Below are 18,092 nucleotides of genomic sequence, written 5' to 3'. Positions count from 1 at the left end.
CACATGATCAAGAGCTCTCATTAGATTGTCCAGATTGTCTACGATTTTTATTATTGTACTAGAAACTCCATATCAGCATCTCTTGCTGTATTTTGTTACTTCTGTTTTCAACAGAAACCAGGAAGTGCGGCAGCACAAAGAAGAAGATATAAAACTGAATTTTACACACCTCAAATCAGTTTTCAGTTTGTTTCATGTTTAGGCAGAAATTCAAGTCACTTCCTAACTTAAAATCAGAACCACTTACTTCACCCATCCCCAATTCTAAACAATATGTTCAGTTGGTGGTGTCTATTAGATAACTATTCTTTACAGCTGAAAGTTTTCATTCAGAAAATTGTTTCTTTCTGAGGGAAGTGCGTGGGATAGTAATGGGATATCGAGCTTTTCAACTCTGATTCACTGGTTTGAATTTAAGCTGGTTGGTAGTTACCACCCACGGTTCTTTATCAGCTTATGTGTAATCAGTTAGTGGTGTCTGGTTTCAAGTGGGCAAATGCTAAACAGAGTAGTCAAGCAATGAATGAGCACGGAGTGAATGAAGAGAGTGCTACAGAAAAGAGGCTTATTGGCAGAGCCATGTCTTACACTGCTACTACCCATGTTGTATGTGATCTGTGGATACACAGAGGACTTCAGTCCCATCACTTACAATGCCAAAAAAGAATTTCCTTAATATATTTTCAAGGAAAACAAATGTTTCCATCTAACTCTTTGGAGTGCTTAATACTTCTGTACTTTGTTCTGCAATGGTGTAACAGTAAAAGAATACATCTAGGTCAGTTTCTGTTGTCAAATATATTTTCTTTTTACAAATTGGCTATTCTACCATTGTTGCTAACTTTGGGGATTGAAATAAAACCAGCAGGAAGAAAGAAAACACAGCAAAGCATTAAGCATTAGAAGATAAATCATTGCCTTCAGTGATGCTCATTGCTAAAAAAATTGCTTTATAAAGCGCTTAGAGATTTCACACTTAATTATGTTCATTTTTAGGGTGGTTTGCTAGAAATGTTGCCATTTTTTCCTTTGGAGTAAAGTTAGTGCTGATGAAATGTTTTAGCCCAACAGCCCTGGAGAATGAAGTCTTCCATTTATCTACAGCAGAAATATGGCACATGCAGTAAAAAGTGCAAGATTACGTATCTGTCAGCCAAAAGGCTCCGATTTACACATGAAAACACCACCTTTCGGGGTGAAAAGATGGGTCAGTCTCCAAGCCAATTCAAGCATTTGCCTCTCATATAAGACTGTTAATAAGGGTGGTAACTAGTGCCAATTTTATGGTGATTTTTGTGCTGTGAATTTTTCTACTAGGATAGTGTGGAGGCTCCTAGAATTTCACATAAGCCATTTGTGTCATCCACAGGCCTTCAATGAATATTCTTCAAATGGTAGTGGTTTTTGCTCATTACGAACTGGTTGAACTTAAACCTGTAACCAAAAAGTGAGAGGCACCGTGGCCCCAGTCCAGCAAAAGGATTTAAGCTTGTGCATAATGTAATGCATGAGTAGTCACACTGACTTCATTCATACTGTTCACGTGCACAAAGTTAAGTATATGTTTGAGTAGTTTACTGGATTGGGACCCATGCCCATTACTAGCCTCCTGAGCTATCATATTCCTTTGATTTTTTTCTTTTTAAACTAATCCATTTCTGGTAAAAACTATAATATTACTACACTGACAGTCTACCTATGCTATAAAAGAGGATGATGTATTATTAGTAGTAGTGCCATTCTTATAAAGTATTAAAAAACACCAAAAATCAACTCACCAGCATAATCCTCTTAGCATAAAGAAGAAGGAAATAAAATATGTAACTGGGGTAAGAAAGAGTTAAAAAAACCTAAATAATCCTAAGAACAGCTTATAAATGCTAAAGCAAAGCATCCAGAAAAGGACTTATAATAAAACAGTGGTTCTCAAACTTTTGTACTGGTGTCCCCTTTCACATAGCAAGCCTCTGAGTGCGACCCCCCTCTTACAAATTAAAAACACTTTTAAATATATTTAACAGCATTTTAAATGCTGGAGCAAAGCAGGGTTTGGGGTGGAGGTTCACAGCTCGCAACCCCCCCCCATAATAACCTCGCAACCCCCTGCGGGGTCCCAACCCCCAGTTTGAGAACCCCTGTAATAAAACATGCATGTTTCACTCTTTCAAAAATGGGATAAAACAGCTTTACTGGTAGCTGGCCCTTTAAACCTGAAAGAAACAACCAGCTACAGCTATTCTGGAAGTTCTCTCCCTTTCAGCAGGAGAGGGGCAGATGGCTCCTCTCACATTGTTTTCCCAGCTTGGCAAGAAAGGGCTTTGGGATAATCCAAGGACCGTCTCCCCCAGAGTAGAATCAGAATGAGGAAAGAGAAGGCTTGGGGCCACTCACCAGGACTGGCAATACTGGTCTACTGCACTATCAAGAAAGGAATAAAGAGAGCAACAGTCTATCCCACCCAACCAGACAAACTTAAGGAAGACGCAGCTTGCGCCAACCTGGCTTGCTGCTTCCTTGGACACTGAGGGATTGGCAGATAGGAAGATAACCTAGGACCCACTCCACCACCAAAGAGTAACTTTGGAACTTACTCTCCCATCCCCACTCAAGGTAGAGAAGCAGATAAGCAGACCCTCCCCACCTCTGGCAAGGTGCTGTTTAGGGTGACCAGATGTCCCGATTTTATAGGGACAGTCCCAATATTTGGGGCTTTTTCTTATATAGGCTCCTATTATCCCTCACCCCCTGTCCTGATTTCTCACACTTGCTATCTGGTCAGCCTAGTTCTGTTGTGCAAGAACACACACAGGTACACCTAACTGGCTAATGGAAATATTGAGTCACTCTAACATCATGCATTATTTACTTTGAACAAGTATTTCTTGAAAGATTAAGTAAATAAGATTGCAGGACCGCCCTTTGTGGCATTCTTTTAATTGTACTAAATTACAGTCCTAAAATAATTTAATAATAAATTATATTGTTGCCAATACATATATGGTAGGCTTAGTGTTAATATAAGTATTGGAAAGTTATGTTAACTGAATGTATTATACTCTCCCTACAATTCTGTCCACCCATGTCAGTTATCCCATAAGACCACGCATTAGCTGAAGTAAGCTTTGGCTTAAGGAGATAAGAAAACGGTCTGGGTCAGGACATACGAGTATTTTTCCATATTAACAGGTAGGGAGTTATTCTCACAAGCTAGTACAGAAATGTCCCAAAGGAAAAGGACAAGACATATGAATATTCTACCCTGGCATAAACCTAAAAGGTTTCTTCATGCCCCTTGATACCTGGAGTGCATGCTTTCAGAACAATGAGATAAGCGGTACATCATTTTACCGAAAAAACAAGGTAGAAAGCGGATTGGTAAAATCTAGTTTCAGATGATGTACACAGTACCTTTTACTTGTCAACAGGTAGGGGATAAAAAGATGGCTTTAGGAGTGTAAATTTGGGAAACACACCTTCTGTGTAAAGTGAATTTAACAACGCTACACAAGGTGGCTTCCCAGAAACTGGTATCATATTGAATGTTTTTTCCTGTTCTATATTATTATTGGCTTATATCAATAAACCTGAGTGATATTAGTTAATTTGCCTCTTGAATATATTTCATAATGAACCAAAGTGTGATCAAGCAATTGACTATACAATTTATCAACAGACATAGATTACGAGCTGGATACTTACCCAGAGAAATCTGTAGTGAGAATACCATAATTAAATATGTATATTCGGCTAATGTGACACAATGTGAGATATCCCATGGCTACCACAAAGGAGTACCTAAACAGAACATACAAACAAACAGAAGAGTTACCAACCGAAGCAGAGTCAAGACTTTACATTCACCTCATACAAGGGAAAACAAAAAATGAGAGTAAATGTATACATGTCAAGATGATAATCAAAATTGAGACACTCAAAATTATGAGTCACTTTGGAAAATTATGTCCTAGAATTCAAGTGTCTGAAGCCAGATAACATTTAACATACTGCTGAAATTATCCATTCTCCTTTCTGTTCTGTGTACATACACACACACACCAGAAATACTTGAGACTCTCATATTGCAAGTGTGTAGAAAACAGGAGGGAGAGAATATAATTATGCTTTAAGAGTACACAATCACTGTACATTGTTTTCAGTAACATTTGGAAGACAATTTCTTTTGGCTTTACATGCTCAAATAGGCCGTTATGCAAAGTTTTTCACACAGGAAGTATTCTTTAACTAGGGTTTAAAAAATCCACTCTCTGGTTTGTGTCCTGTGTGACTGTAAAATTAGGTTAGGCAGGATGGCTAGTGGCATACTGTATTCTGACATTCTAATAGTTTAAGGCAGTGATACTCAGATCTCAGGGGTTCAGGAGCAAAATTAGCGATCAGCATTACCCAAAAGAGTCACAGTAGCGTGAATTCATTGTTTCATTAAATATAAATAGTACTATAGTAAAACAGTATGAGAGGGGAAATATTTCACACTACTGTGGCTCTTTTGGGTACTGCTGATCACTAATTTGGCTCCCGAATCACAGAGGTCTGCCATATATATAATTCTCACAGCAAATAAGTTAATAAATTAGTGCAAGTTCACAACTTAATTGGTTAATAATATAGTAAAAGCATCCTGATTGGTTAATAATTAAATCACACTGTTATGATATCATGTGCTGCAAAGACATGCAGGAGACACATTAAAGAGCTCATGTGCAGCTCATGGGTCACATGGGAATGCTGCTCATGGGCCGCAGTCTGAGTATCGCTGGTTAAGGAGTGCAGTATTGCAGATCCTCTGTGCAGCACAAGAAGGGGTGATCCTCAAACCCTGTTACTTCCTCTCCCTCTCCTCATCATCCCCGTCCATAACAGAACAGGAAAGAGGATGCCGGCAGATGTAGGTTGCCAATGAGAGCCTGGAGACAGAGAAGAGCAGGAAGGAGACCAATAGAACCAAGATTCACAGACCTGAAGGGAGCAGCAGTGCACCAGAAGGCTGAAATACCAAACTGAGAAGAGAACAGCAGGTGATCCTAAGAGCCCATCTAGAACTGAGGCCATCAGGGTCCAACGTCATATGAGCAAAAGCAGCCAACTGGAGCCCAGGACCATAGAGCCCTAGCAGTAGGGGGCAGGCAGGAACCTAATGACTGGGAAATCAAGGCCTTCACACCCAAACAGAAGTGGCACAAATTGGCCAGCAGAAGACCAGGCAGGCAGACTGGCGAGTGTGAGGCTGTGGCCACCAGGCCCAAGTCAGGACAAACCAGAATGGGGAACAGAACAGAAGATGAAATGGCAAAAGAATTGGCCAACCAGGAGGGGGCGGAGCCAGACCTTTGTCCCTTTAAGGGAGGTGTGTTTAGGCCCACCAGTGACTAATTACTTACAATCCAGGTGATGGGTTTCAGGTGAGGGATCAGGTGACAGCCTGCAGGGTCATCTGGTTCTCAGATAAAAGGTCAGCAAGTAGCTTGGTTAGGGAGAGGGACCTGCAGGTAGCAGGAAGGCTCCTGTAGGAGACCCAGTGTTAGGATGAAGGTCCTGGAAGGCGATTCTCCACACCACATAGGTGTAAAACCTAGCTGTACACATCTGTTGTAGGAACAGGGAAAGAAACCTTATGTGAAAGAGGCTTTAGGAGGAGCCAGGCAGCAGGACCTTATTTATCTGTTTTGAGTATTGATTTTAAAAAACAAACCCATGGGTTTGACCTACTACAGCCCTCCTGGCTCAAACCAGTAGAGGAAGACAGAACAGCCTATACAGAAACTGGACTAATGGGGAATAGGAAGGGTGCAGATTAGATTCATTCATGCATTCATACTTTGGCTATTTCCCTTACTCTCCTTTTTACCTCACTGCATGAGAAATCTCTCCCCTGAGAAAATATACTTTTTTATATTCCTATTATGAATATTCTCGTATGTTGCTGAAGGAACGGGGCATGGCTCGGGGACACAGTGTATTAAACACTATGAATAGGCTCAGTCTTTAAGCCAGCAGCTGTTGGCTACAGGTTTCAAGCCCCATTTTAGCCCATAACATTTATCATTTAAGTTACTTTTCATGTTGCCTCAATTAATTAGAACATGTTATGTTTGAGCCACAAAGCTATTGCTAAGAGTGAGGAATGGCTCTGTTCCAACTTCCCCAGCCCTGCAAAGATTTTCAGCATATTCCATCACAATTTCAAATCAATGCAGTTCAAAGTATGACTCACTATTGCACTCTAATAGCCAACAACATTATGTAAACTGGCTTCATTTGTGCTGCAACATATGCTATTTTTTCCATCATGAATAATTGGCTAAACAGTAAGAGTGAGAGGAAAATCCTTTAACTTGAATGTATGCCCATTTCTTCTCATTCTCCTATGCAGGCATGAATAAATACTGGATTTCTAGCTGTAGATATGGTTTCTACAACTTGGTCCACTGATCCGGAACAATAGATTGCTCCCTTCTTCCCCCAAGACATAGGCAACAACAAAGCGTATTTTAGCACCTTTTCTCTCTGGTGTCTTCTCACACAGGCAGCGTGGTGCTAGTTATCAACTACATCAGGATTTCGGGGTTCTAGGTCTGACTGTGCTATGTGGCCACCTTGGGAAACTCATTTAGGATCAAATTGTCAAAAGTGGCCTCTAATTATGCCACTCTCTCATACCCTCTCCATGAAAATCTTGCTTCAGTGCTACCAGTGCTCTCTGCTGCCTGCCCCCGCCTGTTTGGAACAATCATGGATCCTAGGCATGGATCCTTCTCCTTTGCATGTTTTCCCATTCTGCCTGGTATTGCATGTTACATGCGGGATACTTCATAGACAAGCCACTGCGTACAGTTGCAAGTCATCTACTCTAGCAACAATTCGTACTTTGGACGTCACTTATTTAATTGTATTGCCTGCCACTGTAAGATATTTATAAATAAATCCTACTTTTAAAAATGTACTAGACTGGACATTAGTCTCACTGGAGAGAGATTGTCTGAAGAACTGACAAGACAGAAGGGGAGATGGTTGATGCACACATAACGATCGTAGACCCTCAGAGAGCCCCTACCAAACAATAAGAAAGCATAGGGATTCTGTCTTTAGGTACAACTGCAGTGAACACGAGCGTATGTCTAAGCCAATAAAGGTGAGTTAAAAAACTTGCACAAAGAGAGTAGGGCAAGAGGATATATGTTACAAACCAAAACTAGACATAATGGGAGCATTAATTCAATGGTCTAAGCAATGCCTAAGTCAACCCAAAACAAAAAAGTGGAATAACTCTCAGGCTGCCAGCTGGCATGTTCCTCTGGATTACTTACAGAAAACAATTTTCCAGGTAACATTACTACCTCCATATCTTCAACTAAGAGCTCAAAATAACAGCAAGTGAAAAGCAATTCCACATGCAGAGAAAGAAATGCTCAGCATGCTGAACAATAACAAAGAACTATTGCTTGAAGAACTCTGAGACAATACATTATCTGTGATTATGTTTTGCAAAATATTGCAAAGAGAACTACTCTACTGCCCTGTAAATCTCTTCTACTGATGCTTCCTATCTTCGTACAAGAATCAGCTATGGTTTCAACAGAGTTTGCCAATTCTGATCAAGGTACCATCTGCCCAATAAGGTTCAGTGAGACACTAAACATACACCTGGCTATGGTGGTTTCAGTACCTTTCTTTTTGACCTTAGCATAAAGACTAACTAAAATCTGACAGTCTATAACTTTGACTTTTGGGCTGGTGATGGTTTAATGCTCTCTTGTCACCAAGTCAATGGCATTTCCTGTATTTGCAGTTCTGTGAAGCTCTGTGTTCAGTACAGTAACTCCTCACTTAACGTTGTAGTTATGTTCCTGAAAAATGCGACTTTAAGCAAAACTATGTTAAGCGAATCCAACTTCCCCATAAGAATTAATGTAAATGAGGGGGTTAGGTTCTAGGGAAATTTTTTTCACCAGACAAAAGACTATATTATATATATACACACACACATACTGTATAAGTTTTAAACAAACAATTTAATACTGGTACACAGTGATGATGATTATGAAGCTTGGTTGAGGTGGAGGAATCAGAGGGTGGGATATTTCCCAGGGAATGCCTTACTGCTAAATGATGAACTAGCAATTGACTGAGCCCTCAAGGGTTAACTTTCACACTCTACAAGGCAGCAGGAATGGAGGGAGGGGAGACAGCATCGCAGACAGAGACACAAACTATGTGTATGTGTGAGAGAGAGAGATGCACATTACCCCTTTAAGTACGCTGACCCTACTCTTAAGTACACTGCCTTGTTAATTAGATCAGCTTGCTGAGACTGCAGCTGCTGCCAGCAAGCTCCCTCTGTCCTGAGCCCTGTTGTGTGTCCCCCCTGCTCTAAGGAAGATGGGGTAAGTGGGGAGCAGGGGGGAGGGGGACACCCTGACAGCCCCCCCTCTTCCTCCCCTACCCCCCGCACAGCAAGCAGGAGTCCCGGGGGAGCAGCTCCAAAGCAGAGGGCAGGAGCAGCACATGGCAGTGGTGGGAGGGACAGCTGAACTGCCAGCAATTGATAGCCTGCTGGGCAGCTGCTGTATGGGAACTTAGGGGAGCGGGGAGCTGATAGGGGGAGCTGATGGGGGAGCTGCTGGTCCACCCTGGTTCCAAGCCCCCACCAGCTAGCTGCAACAGGCTACTCTTCCTGCAAGCAGTGAACAAAGCAGGTGGCTGCCAAACGACGTTAGAAGGGAGCATTGCACAACTTTAAACGAGCATGTTCCCTAACTGATCAGCAACATAACAACGAAACGACGTTAAACAGGATGACTTTAAGTGAGGAGTTACTGTACCAAAATACTGACTTGTTTCACAAACCACAGATTTTGAACTGCCTGTGATCTTATTCTGACTATCTAGCTCAAGGGTAAATGGGAAATGCATAAAGGCCAAACAGCAAGAGGGAAAAATTAAAAATAGGGTTTTTTAAAACCCATTCTCCACGACACAACACTGAAGAGAGTGTGGCTTGACATAATCTCCAAATACAACTTAAAGACAAGTGGTCTCCATGTAAATTGCTGAAGCTGCAGGAGGCTAAACTGAGCTAAGTACAAACTGCCTTCCCTCTCTTTGGTAGGCAGATGTGATACAGTGGATACTGTAGTTAAATCCATAAAACTGCTGCAACTGAGTGGAGGTGGTGAGAACAGAAAGATAAGATACCAAAATGAACTTGTGTGTGGGTGCCAGCCTCTGGATGAAACAGGGTAATTGAATTCTTGCCCCCATGTAACCTTACCTGTGGATGTTGGGAATACTTGCAATGTTCATGATGCCATAGCTCATCATCACCAGTACAAAAATATGGATTGAGTACCTTGAAAACAAAAAGATAAGCATTTAGATAGTCTCAGAATAAGACTGCAGGGCTGATGGAAAAAAAACCCTTTCTGCCATGTAAGCTAACTAAATTTGAAATAGAGCCAGTAAACATGGAACCACCCCCACAATGCAGTTTTTACAGTGACTAGAACAGTGCTTCAAGTAAGAATCCTGTTAACCAGTTTGGGTCTAAAATGTTCTTTTTTAAAAATAATCAAACTGAATACTCAACAATGGATGCATCTCCTCTCATGGAGATATATTTTTATGTCTTCTTGGGTGATAGTGTCTCTTTGATGACTGCAGTAAACTTGCCACAGATAAATACAACATACATCTACAAGAGACACAAGGTAGGGGAGAGAATATTTTTTTTGTATTGGACCAACATCCATTGGTGAGAGAGACAAATTCTTGAGCTACATAGAGCTTTTCTTGAGCTACATAGAGATTTTCTTCAGCTTGTCTCTCTCACCAACAGAAGTTGGACCAATAGAAGATTAAATTACCTCACCCACCTTGTCTCGCTAATGTCGTTGGACCAACACTGCAACACTGCAAATAAACATCTACAAGTCATTTCAGTTTGTTCTGGTCTTTGTGGCGGTTAGGTTGTTTTGCAGGACTGCAACACACAAGTTGTCTCAGGACTGAATACAAACAATCTAGAAAAACTGACATGAAATAAAACATAATTGCTGGCATAGTTTGTTTATCTGAAAGTTAAATACTCACCATCCAAAACAGAAAACAGCAAAGTATATTCCAAAGAGAGTGGCAAATGCATGACGAACAACGGAACTGACATTGCTGGGGCTCAAATAAATGCGAAACCAAAAAGCAGCCAACAAGGCAAACAGCTGACAGGCTACAAAATTGACCTAAAACAAAAACAACAAAAAAGAAATTTGGAATGTTACCTGGCCATAGGCTTCACTGCTGAAGATCACAACAGCTTCCTTTTGTGACTCTGGAAAAAGCTATATAGAATTTCTCACCTATGACAAGAAACTAGGGTAGATCCAGGAGGAAAAAGAATAAAGGGGTTGACCTTGTTTCATGGGCGAAGCTCATGAAGCTCTTTTGTACTTTCTAATAAATGTGTACGGTGCTCAGATACCCCAGTGATGGACAGGATATGGGAACCTAGACAGATAAGACTAGATTTACTTGATTTTGCTGCAGACCTTTTCTTGAACATTCACCCAGTAAAGTCCCTTTGAAATGGGAGCTTTGCTTGACTAAGGACAAAAGGATCAAAACCTATGGGCCAGAGTGTGGGTCATTTAACAGTCCCTTCCAAGAATAACAGCAGCCCCTGCATGGCTGTTTTTTATCCTTCCATACAGATGGGCAGGGGTGGAAGAGGGTAGAATCTTGGTTCTGCCCACCACTCCCCATAATGCACCAACCTCCTTGAGGCCTCTCCTCCCAGGGCATGCCCAAGCAGCAGAGGCTGGAAACAATGAGGCCCATAATAAGGAGTTCTGCTAATTAAAACAGAAATTAGCTATGGGAATGGGAACTGCCAACCTCAAAAGTGAGGCTTGTGTGTGCAGGAGACAGAGCCCACAAGTGGAATTCACTCCCAGAAGAGCTCAGAATAGCCACAAGCCTCCGTGCATTCAAAGCAAAACACAAAGCTTGCTTCTTCCACTGCCCTTCCCCTCAATTGCCCCACAAAACCCACAGAGTTAAAACAAATGAAGCTCTTTTGTTCTTTCTAATAAATGTGTACGGTGCTCAGATACCCCAGTGATGGACAGGATATGGGAACCTAGACAGATAAGACTAGATTTACTTTATTTTGCTGCAGACCTTTTCTTGAACATTCACCTCAAGCTCTTTGGCAACATACTAAGCTGTGAATCTAGACCAAGTTAGCATCTCTCATTGGGAAATCCTTTGAACTAAGGCTGCCTAAACGCTGCTGGGTCTGACTTATTTTCCACATGAAAGTCACATATTAAATAAACAGTTCAGGGCTGTGATCTCTTAGGGTATGTCTACACTGCAAAATAAGCCCAGGGTTATTAGAACTCAAGTTAGCAGACCCTGGGTTTGTTAACCTAGGGTTTGAGCATCTACACTCATTTGTAACTTTAGGTTAGGAATTGTTGAACCCTGGGACCCAACCTCAGGCTCCAACATCTACACCTCATTATGTGTGCCCAACTCCAACCACCCATATCCCAGCCTTCCTAGCATCTCCCAAAATGTGGCCACTCTAGCCCGTTCTTTATGGTACAGCATGGGAAAACTTGACTGTCCAGAGAACAAAGAAAGTTGGCCGGTGTGGTTGTGAAATACTTTTGACAGACTTCCAGACTCTGGGTCCAATAGGGCTGCATCTATGTTGCAAATTCCTGGCTTGACTCAGGCTCAGACCCTCCACCCCCATGGGGTCCCAGAACCCTGGTCCAAGCCCAGGTTTAGCACTGTTTGTGTGTATACAGAAGGGAGGTTAGGCTTGAGCCTCAGTTTGAACCCTGGGTTTACACTGCAGTACAGACATACCATTAAGGTCTTTGGCATGGCAGATCACATTCATATTCAGCATGGTCTTGTTACAGTGAATGATTTCTGTAAATATTTGTTGGTTCAATTAGTAAGAAAAAACTTGTCTGTTAGTCTATAAGGTGCCAGAGGACTCTTTGCTGCTTTTTAAGAAAAAACTATTTCAGTATTTAGAAAATGGATATTGCTGCAGGTCTAACGTTCAAAACACGTAGGATTTTAGACTACAAGCTCTTTGGGGCAGGGCCAGTCTCTACTTGTGTCTTGTACAACCTAGTAATATAGTCAGCACTTAAACAATAAAAGGCATCATATGATTACAACTCAGGAATAAATAGAGGAGCCTTCTCCCACCATGACAATACTTTAAGCCTGTCTGAATAAGGGAATTACTCCTTCCGTCTGTATCAAGCATTAAAAGCAGATGTAAAGAGCATCTCAGGGAAAGCCATTTGCAGTGTACAGCAAGATGACTTTATTGGTCCTATAAAACCCAGGAACTATTGTACAAATTGTTGAGCACAGGCAGCTGTTACATTATGTCTTAACCCTGTTTACATTGAGAGCACTCTTGGAACACCAATCTCACATAGTCAGGCTTAGCATAGTGGGGGGGTCCAGTGGGATCTGGAAGTGGAGGAGGACATCTGCTCCGCAGGTCTGCGAAGTGGCAGTATAGCCACTGCTACAGCCCAAAGCCTCCAGCTGTGCCCTATGTATGTGGGACCACATGGATATGCCTACTTGTAATGTACTTGGCCTCAAAGCCTGTCCCAACCCCTCTCTTTTGGGGCTGTACATAGGTAAGCTTTGATGGAGCTCAGCTGCATGGCAGGCTGGATTGCTGAACCACTATGCAGGCTCCTCAAAGCCCACCCCACCTACCCATGATGGACAGAGAGGGAAAGGACATGGACTTTGACCTGTGTATCTGTTTAAAAGAAAAACAACACCCCATTTTGTGGGAGCATTAGTCATGGAAAATTCACCAGCAAAGGCCACTCACTATTTCATTGACCATTCAATCCGAGATCTTGGTTGTGCCTTAGACCTTCAGAGTCACAATTCCCTCCCTGTACTGCTTTTGGGGCAGTACAGCTCCATGTTGCTCCTTACACTGGGATAAAAGTAAAAGGAAACTCTAGCCCTAACTTTCGTTCTACTTTCAATGCTTAAAGGCAATTTCTTTATAAGAAGCTCCAGTGCCATAGATCTAATTTACATGGAGAGTGATAATCTTGGAATTGTAATTTTCACTTAACCCTCTTGCCCTGAATTAAACTAACAGTTGCCTGCAGCACCATGGTTACAACATGCCATTAACTCAGGAAATCTAATTTAGAGAGCTAACAATTTAGAAGTAATTTACAGTATCTGAAAAGGAAGGTTAGAGTGAGGGAATCAAAGAAGAACAAATTGAAATAGCAGCACCCCTGAAAGTCATTTTGAAAGTAAATGACTAAGCACTACTCTAAAGGGAATGAGAAAGCAGTACAAATGGCATGGTTTTCAAGATTAAACACTTGTTTTCTAACTGTTTCACAGAAGCAGAGGATGTGGTTTACAATGCTGAGAGACTGCCTCTTCACTGACTGAGGGCACACTCACCCCTACCCTGGTCATCTCCTTCTTCTCACCTGCTATGACCCAAACTGTAATGCAGGCATTCAAAATCCTTTCCTCCATATCCTTATCCAACTGATAAAGCTACTCCAGCAAGAATATGCTGTATTTTTGTTTCATTTTGTTTAGTGCTAATGTGCATAATTATCTAAAATCTGTTCCTCACAGGTTTTCTATCAACAAAGAAACTACTGTGCATAAATTACGCTTGTACCATTTTCTTCTTCTGCATCTTGGGCAATATGTAATGTGATGCCTTAAATATATGCATGGTTTTTCACCCCCTCTAACTATACCATGATAAAACATAACACTAAGCATTGTTTGTTTGCAATTTTATTAGAGAAAACACTCATGCAATTTATATGCATATTTAATACAGTAGAACCTCAGAATCACAAACGCCTCTGGAATGGAGGTTGTTCATAACTAACTCTGAACAAAACGTTATGGTTGTTCTTTCAAAAGTTTACAACTGAACATTGACTTAATTCAGCTTTGAAACTTTACTATACAGAAGAAAAATGCTGCTTCCCCCCACCCTTTTTTTAGTAGTTTACTTTTAACACAGTATTGTACTATATTTGCCTCCCTCCCACCTCTGGCTGATTGTGTACTTCCAGTTCCAAATGAGGTATGTGGTTTACTGGTCAGTTCATAACTCTGGTGTTTGTAACTCTGAGGTTCTCCTGTACGTACAAGGGTATGCACAACATGGTGTGGTATAAAGGTTTTATCCGCATTGCAGGATCAGGGCCTTAGTTACCATGAGACTGATTTTCAGAGATCCTGAATGCTCACAGCTCCCACTGACTACCAGCAGGAGTGGCAGGTGCTCAACACTTCTACAAATCACTACCCATGAGTTCAGCTGTGCAAGGCTCAAAAAATCAAAAAATTTATCCACAATCTTTTCTAAACTTAAAATTTTCACAGATTTAAAGTCTTTTTTCACAGGATCTTCCAGGGCTTGATGCAAATGCTGGGTCCCATTAGAAAGCTGGGAATCCTTTTTCCAATGGTATAGAGTTCCCATTTCTAACCATGTAGTGTGGTTTAAAGCTACAGCTTTTTATTGTCTAGAAAAATTGGTGTTCATGCCAGACTGAATCTTGTCGATTCTCTGCATCAGGGAAACTAATTCTGAGGGAGGGGAGAATTCTACATCTCAAGAGAAGAGGAAGAGAAACAGTCAACAATGCATAATAAATGATCACATGCATATCATATGGGTGTGTGTGTGTGTGTGTGTGTGTGTGTGTGTGTGTGTGTGTGTGTGTGTGTGTGTGTGTGTGTGTGTGTATCACACACATACAGAGAGAGAGAGAGAGAGTGGAGTTATAACACAATAAGCATATTGCAGTTTATTATGCAGATTCCTTTGGGACCCTTTGCTTACCATACATATTTGAAGTAGTTAAGTAAGGTTGCTATGAAGAACAAACATTCTCCCTAATTTTCAAAACTGAGAACATGACTATGCTTTAAAGTAACTTTATATGCTACAATTTGTGTGCACTCAGTGCTGGACCACAAAGAAGGATAGTTCATTCTTTCTCCCTGACCCCAAAAATCCCTGACTGTGGGAATTGCCACATTGGCAGAAGAGCATAAAACCACCCTCCTTTTGGTTCGTACCATTTCTGTTGTTGGTGTTGCTAACAGCACAGTGGAAATAATGAATTGGGGGATTCTGAACGTTGACTTAGGAAAATAATTATTCACTTATCTTAAAACTGATCCCTTCCCTTTCAAACCTACAACTATTTGTATATTACATAACCCATCTTTTAACAGCTCATGCCCATTCAATGTTGCCTTCGGCTCTTTTCATTTCAAACTTCTTCAGCCTTGACAACATGAAAGAAATGCATTGGCTTTCTACAAAGCCAATTTCTACTGAATAAGATACAATAAATGAGCCATCAGAGCACACAGTATGCTGCCAAGGCCAGCCTTGGAAAGATACCACCACCCCCTCAGTTTTCATTATTCAACTTGTCTCTTGGTCCATCAGTCAGCTAGTGAAGGCAGCAATATAATGCAGCAGCAAGGCATCCTGCCACTGAAGAAAGAGAGAAGTTGGGGCAACTCCAACCAGGCAGTTAATAAAGGAAGGTACTGGATGGACTGTTATTGAAAGCTCCTCAACCAGAGAACAGTAGCTGCAAAGCTAAGCCTCAAGTTTGGGGAAGCTGTAGGTGATATAAGAACAGCCATACTAGGTCAGACCAAAGGTCCATCTAGCTCAGTCTCCTGTCTTCTGGCAGTGGCCAATGTCAGGTGCCCCAGAGGGAATGAACAGAACAGGTAATCATCAAGTGATACATCCCCTGTTGCCCATTCCCAGCTTCTAGCAAAGAGAGGCTAGGACACCATCCCTGCCCATCCAAGTTAGTAGCCATTGATGGACCCATCCTCCATGAATTTTTCTAGTTCTTTTTTGAACGCTGTTATAGTCTTGGTCTTCTCAACATCCTCTGGCAAGGAGTTCCAAAGGCTGACTGTGCATTGTATAAAGAAATACTTCCTTTTGTTTGTTTTAAACCTGCTGCCTATTAATTTCATTTGGTGACCCCTAATTCTTGTACTATGAGAAGGAGTAAATAACACTTCCTTATCTACTTTCTCTTTGACAGACCAAGGAAATCGTCAGTGCATAGCACAGATGGTGAAGAAAGGAATTAAATTTCATGTTTTTTCCTATATTCATTCTATTTTTCCCCATGAACAATTACTTATTAATTGTGTTTGTCATAGGGCCCTTAAATCCAAACTGCATCTAAAAACCTACTAACCAAATCAAACCGAACGACCAACAGCCCACTGTCTGGACTCTGTGAATGACATTATCCAAGCATATTACTACTGATTATGTGATTCTCCTGTACATACAATACTGTAGATAGGTGATCATTACCAAAAAGAGGTCACCTTTTAAAGGGCCCATTCATCCACACTTTATTTTTAATAAGAGGAGACAGTGATCTGGCAGATGTGGCTGGTCTGGCAGATGGGAGAGAAGTGATCACTTCCAGGCATCCCACCCCCAGGTTTTGGAGCTCCTACATGGGCATGTCTGAGAACAGAGAGGGCATATGATGCAAGAGGGCCACGTTCCTCTTATCATTCCCACAGACGCGCCGTAAGATAAAGCTGACCCCTTCTGCGCTACCCTGTATTTGTTTCCCTTACATTCAACACCCACAGCAGGATGATTTTAGGGACCGCAGTCACTGGGCAAGGAGCCAAAAAGGTCCAAGACAATGTGCAGAGACCCTGGCCTCAGACAGGTGTCCCAAGATCTCTACAGACCTCAGGACATTGGAAGATGTAGTAAACGGAACCTGCTGCCTTTCCCACCAAGAAACAAACCCAGCTCATCCAATGGAATTATGAAGTTGAAACAATGCCAGAGGGAATCCGAAGTTTCCTGTTCCCTGCACAGTTTTTTCCTAAGTAGTGGACAAACTGGCCCCATGACCAGAATAGTTAGTGATTCATCACATTCCTACAACAGGAGGAAAGCAACAGAGAGGTATGACAGCTCCACAGAGAAGTAAATAGTGTGTTGTCCTCTCTCTTAAAAATGATTGTTCAAACCACAGAAAAACCTATAAAGGAGAAGAGGGAAAATACTTTCCCTTGCTAGGAAGTTCTTGGAACATTTAGAGTCAGGACACAGAAGATTTAGAGCTGGTAATTCCCTAGCTTCACCCTTATAATAAATCACTGGAAACACTCCTGGTCACTGCTTCACCCAGGTCATATTGGGTTACTCATCTCTCACTTCAAAAAAAAGTTTCTTTCCATTGATCCTGCAGTAATCCTAGCATATGCAAATTGCCCACAAGTCTGACCACAAAATACCTTGCTTTTCCTTTATTATTTTTCCCCTTATACTTGCTCAAAAACTGACCTCACACTTGCCAAATAGTAGGAGGATGGACTAGATTGACTATAATTCTCTCCAAACTCAAAATGACAGCACATAGAGGCACGTCTGGATAGAATATGCACTTCAGTGATCTCTGGCTGCCAAAATAGTCCCAGCTAAACAGTGGCAATTAACATTCAGGCTGGAGTCTGCTCTGAACTGGCCCCAGATTACAGGAATGCAAAGGTGACAGAAAGTCACTTTTACTTCTTGCCCTCAGGTCCTGTGCTGAACAGTATTCAGCCAGACCTGAACATCAGGCTCTAAATCTGTTTTACTCACTAAGCAGGTACAGCACGGTCAGCAGCAGAACTGCCAGTATGCCTTGATCCTTGGGACCAGCAGGTAATCCATGCTTCAAGACATGTTAATGTTGACCCTGCCTACAAGGGAGCTATTTAGTCCCAGTTATGATGTTGATACCAGCACTGTATCTAGCAAGTAACTTCTCATAGGCCACCAGATGTTCTCAGTGCTCAGGAAAGCATTAAGAATCAGTGAAGGTGAATAAGACTAAAGGTTGCAGGCGTTCATTCTTAACTCAAATGCCAGGCAGCATTGTTTGGTTACCATTTTAATAAGGGGCCCTCAGAGAAATGTCCCCATTAGTCATAGATATGTATGTCTGCAGAGGAAAAGCAAG

General features: G+C 41.6%; 1 protein-coding gene across 3 annotated transcripts in view; it reads right to left on the bottom strand.

Annotated features, from left to right (window-relative positions):
- Positions 1-18,092, bottom strand: part of MBOAT1 (membrane bound O-acyltransferase domain containing 1) — an 82,347-nt gene that overhangs the window by 35,115 nt on the left and 29,140 nt on the right. For 2 of the 3 annotated variants that reach the window (XM_045002801.1, XM_045002800.1), the window contains exons 2-4: positions 10,108-10,253; positions 9,290-9,367; positions 3,700-3,795 (exon numbers count right to left, since the gene is read on the bottom strand). In XM_045002801.1, coding sequence (XP_044858736.1) covers positions 3,700-3,795; positions 9,290-9,367; positions 10,108-10,253 — 320 coding nt within the window. The remainder of the gene's footprint in view (positions 1-3,699; positions 3,796-9,289; positions 9,368-10,107; positions 10,254-18,092) is intronic. The other variant, XM_045002802.1, reaches the window with a different exon arrangement.

This window comes from Mauremys mutica, chromosome 2, assembly GCF_020497125.1.
Source record: "Mauremys mutica isolate MM-2020 ecotype Southern chromosome 2, ASM2049712v1, whole genome shotgun sequence".
NCBI lineage: Eukaryota > Metazoa > Chordata > Testudines > Geoemydidae > Mauremys > Mauremys mutica.
This window is presented reverse-complemented; position numbering and strand designations above follow the sequence as displayed.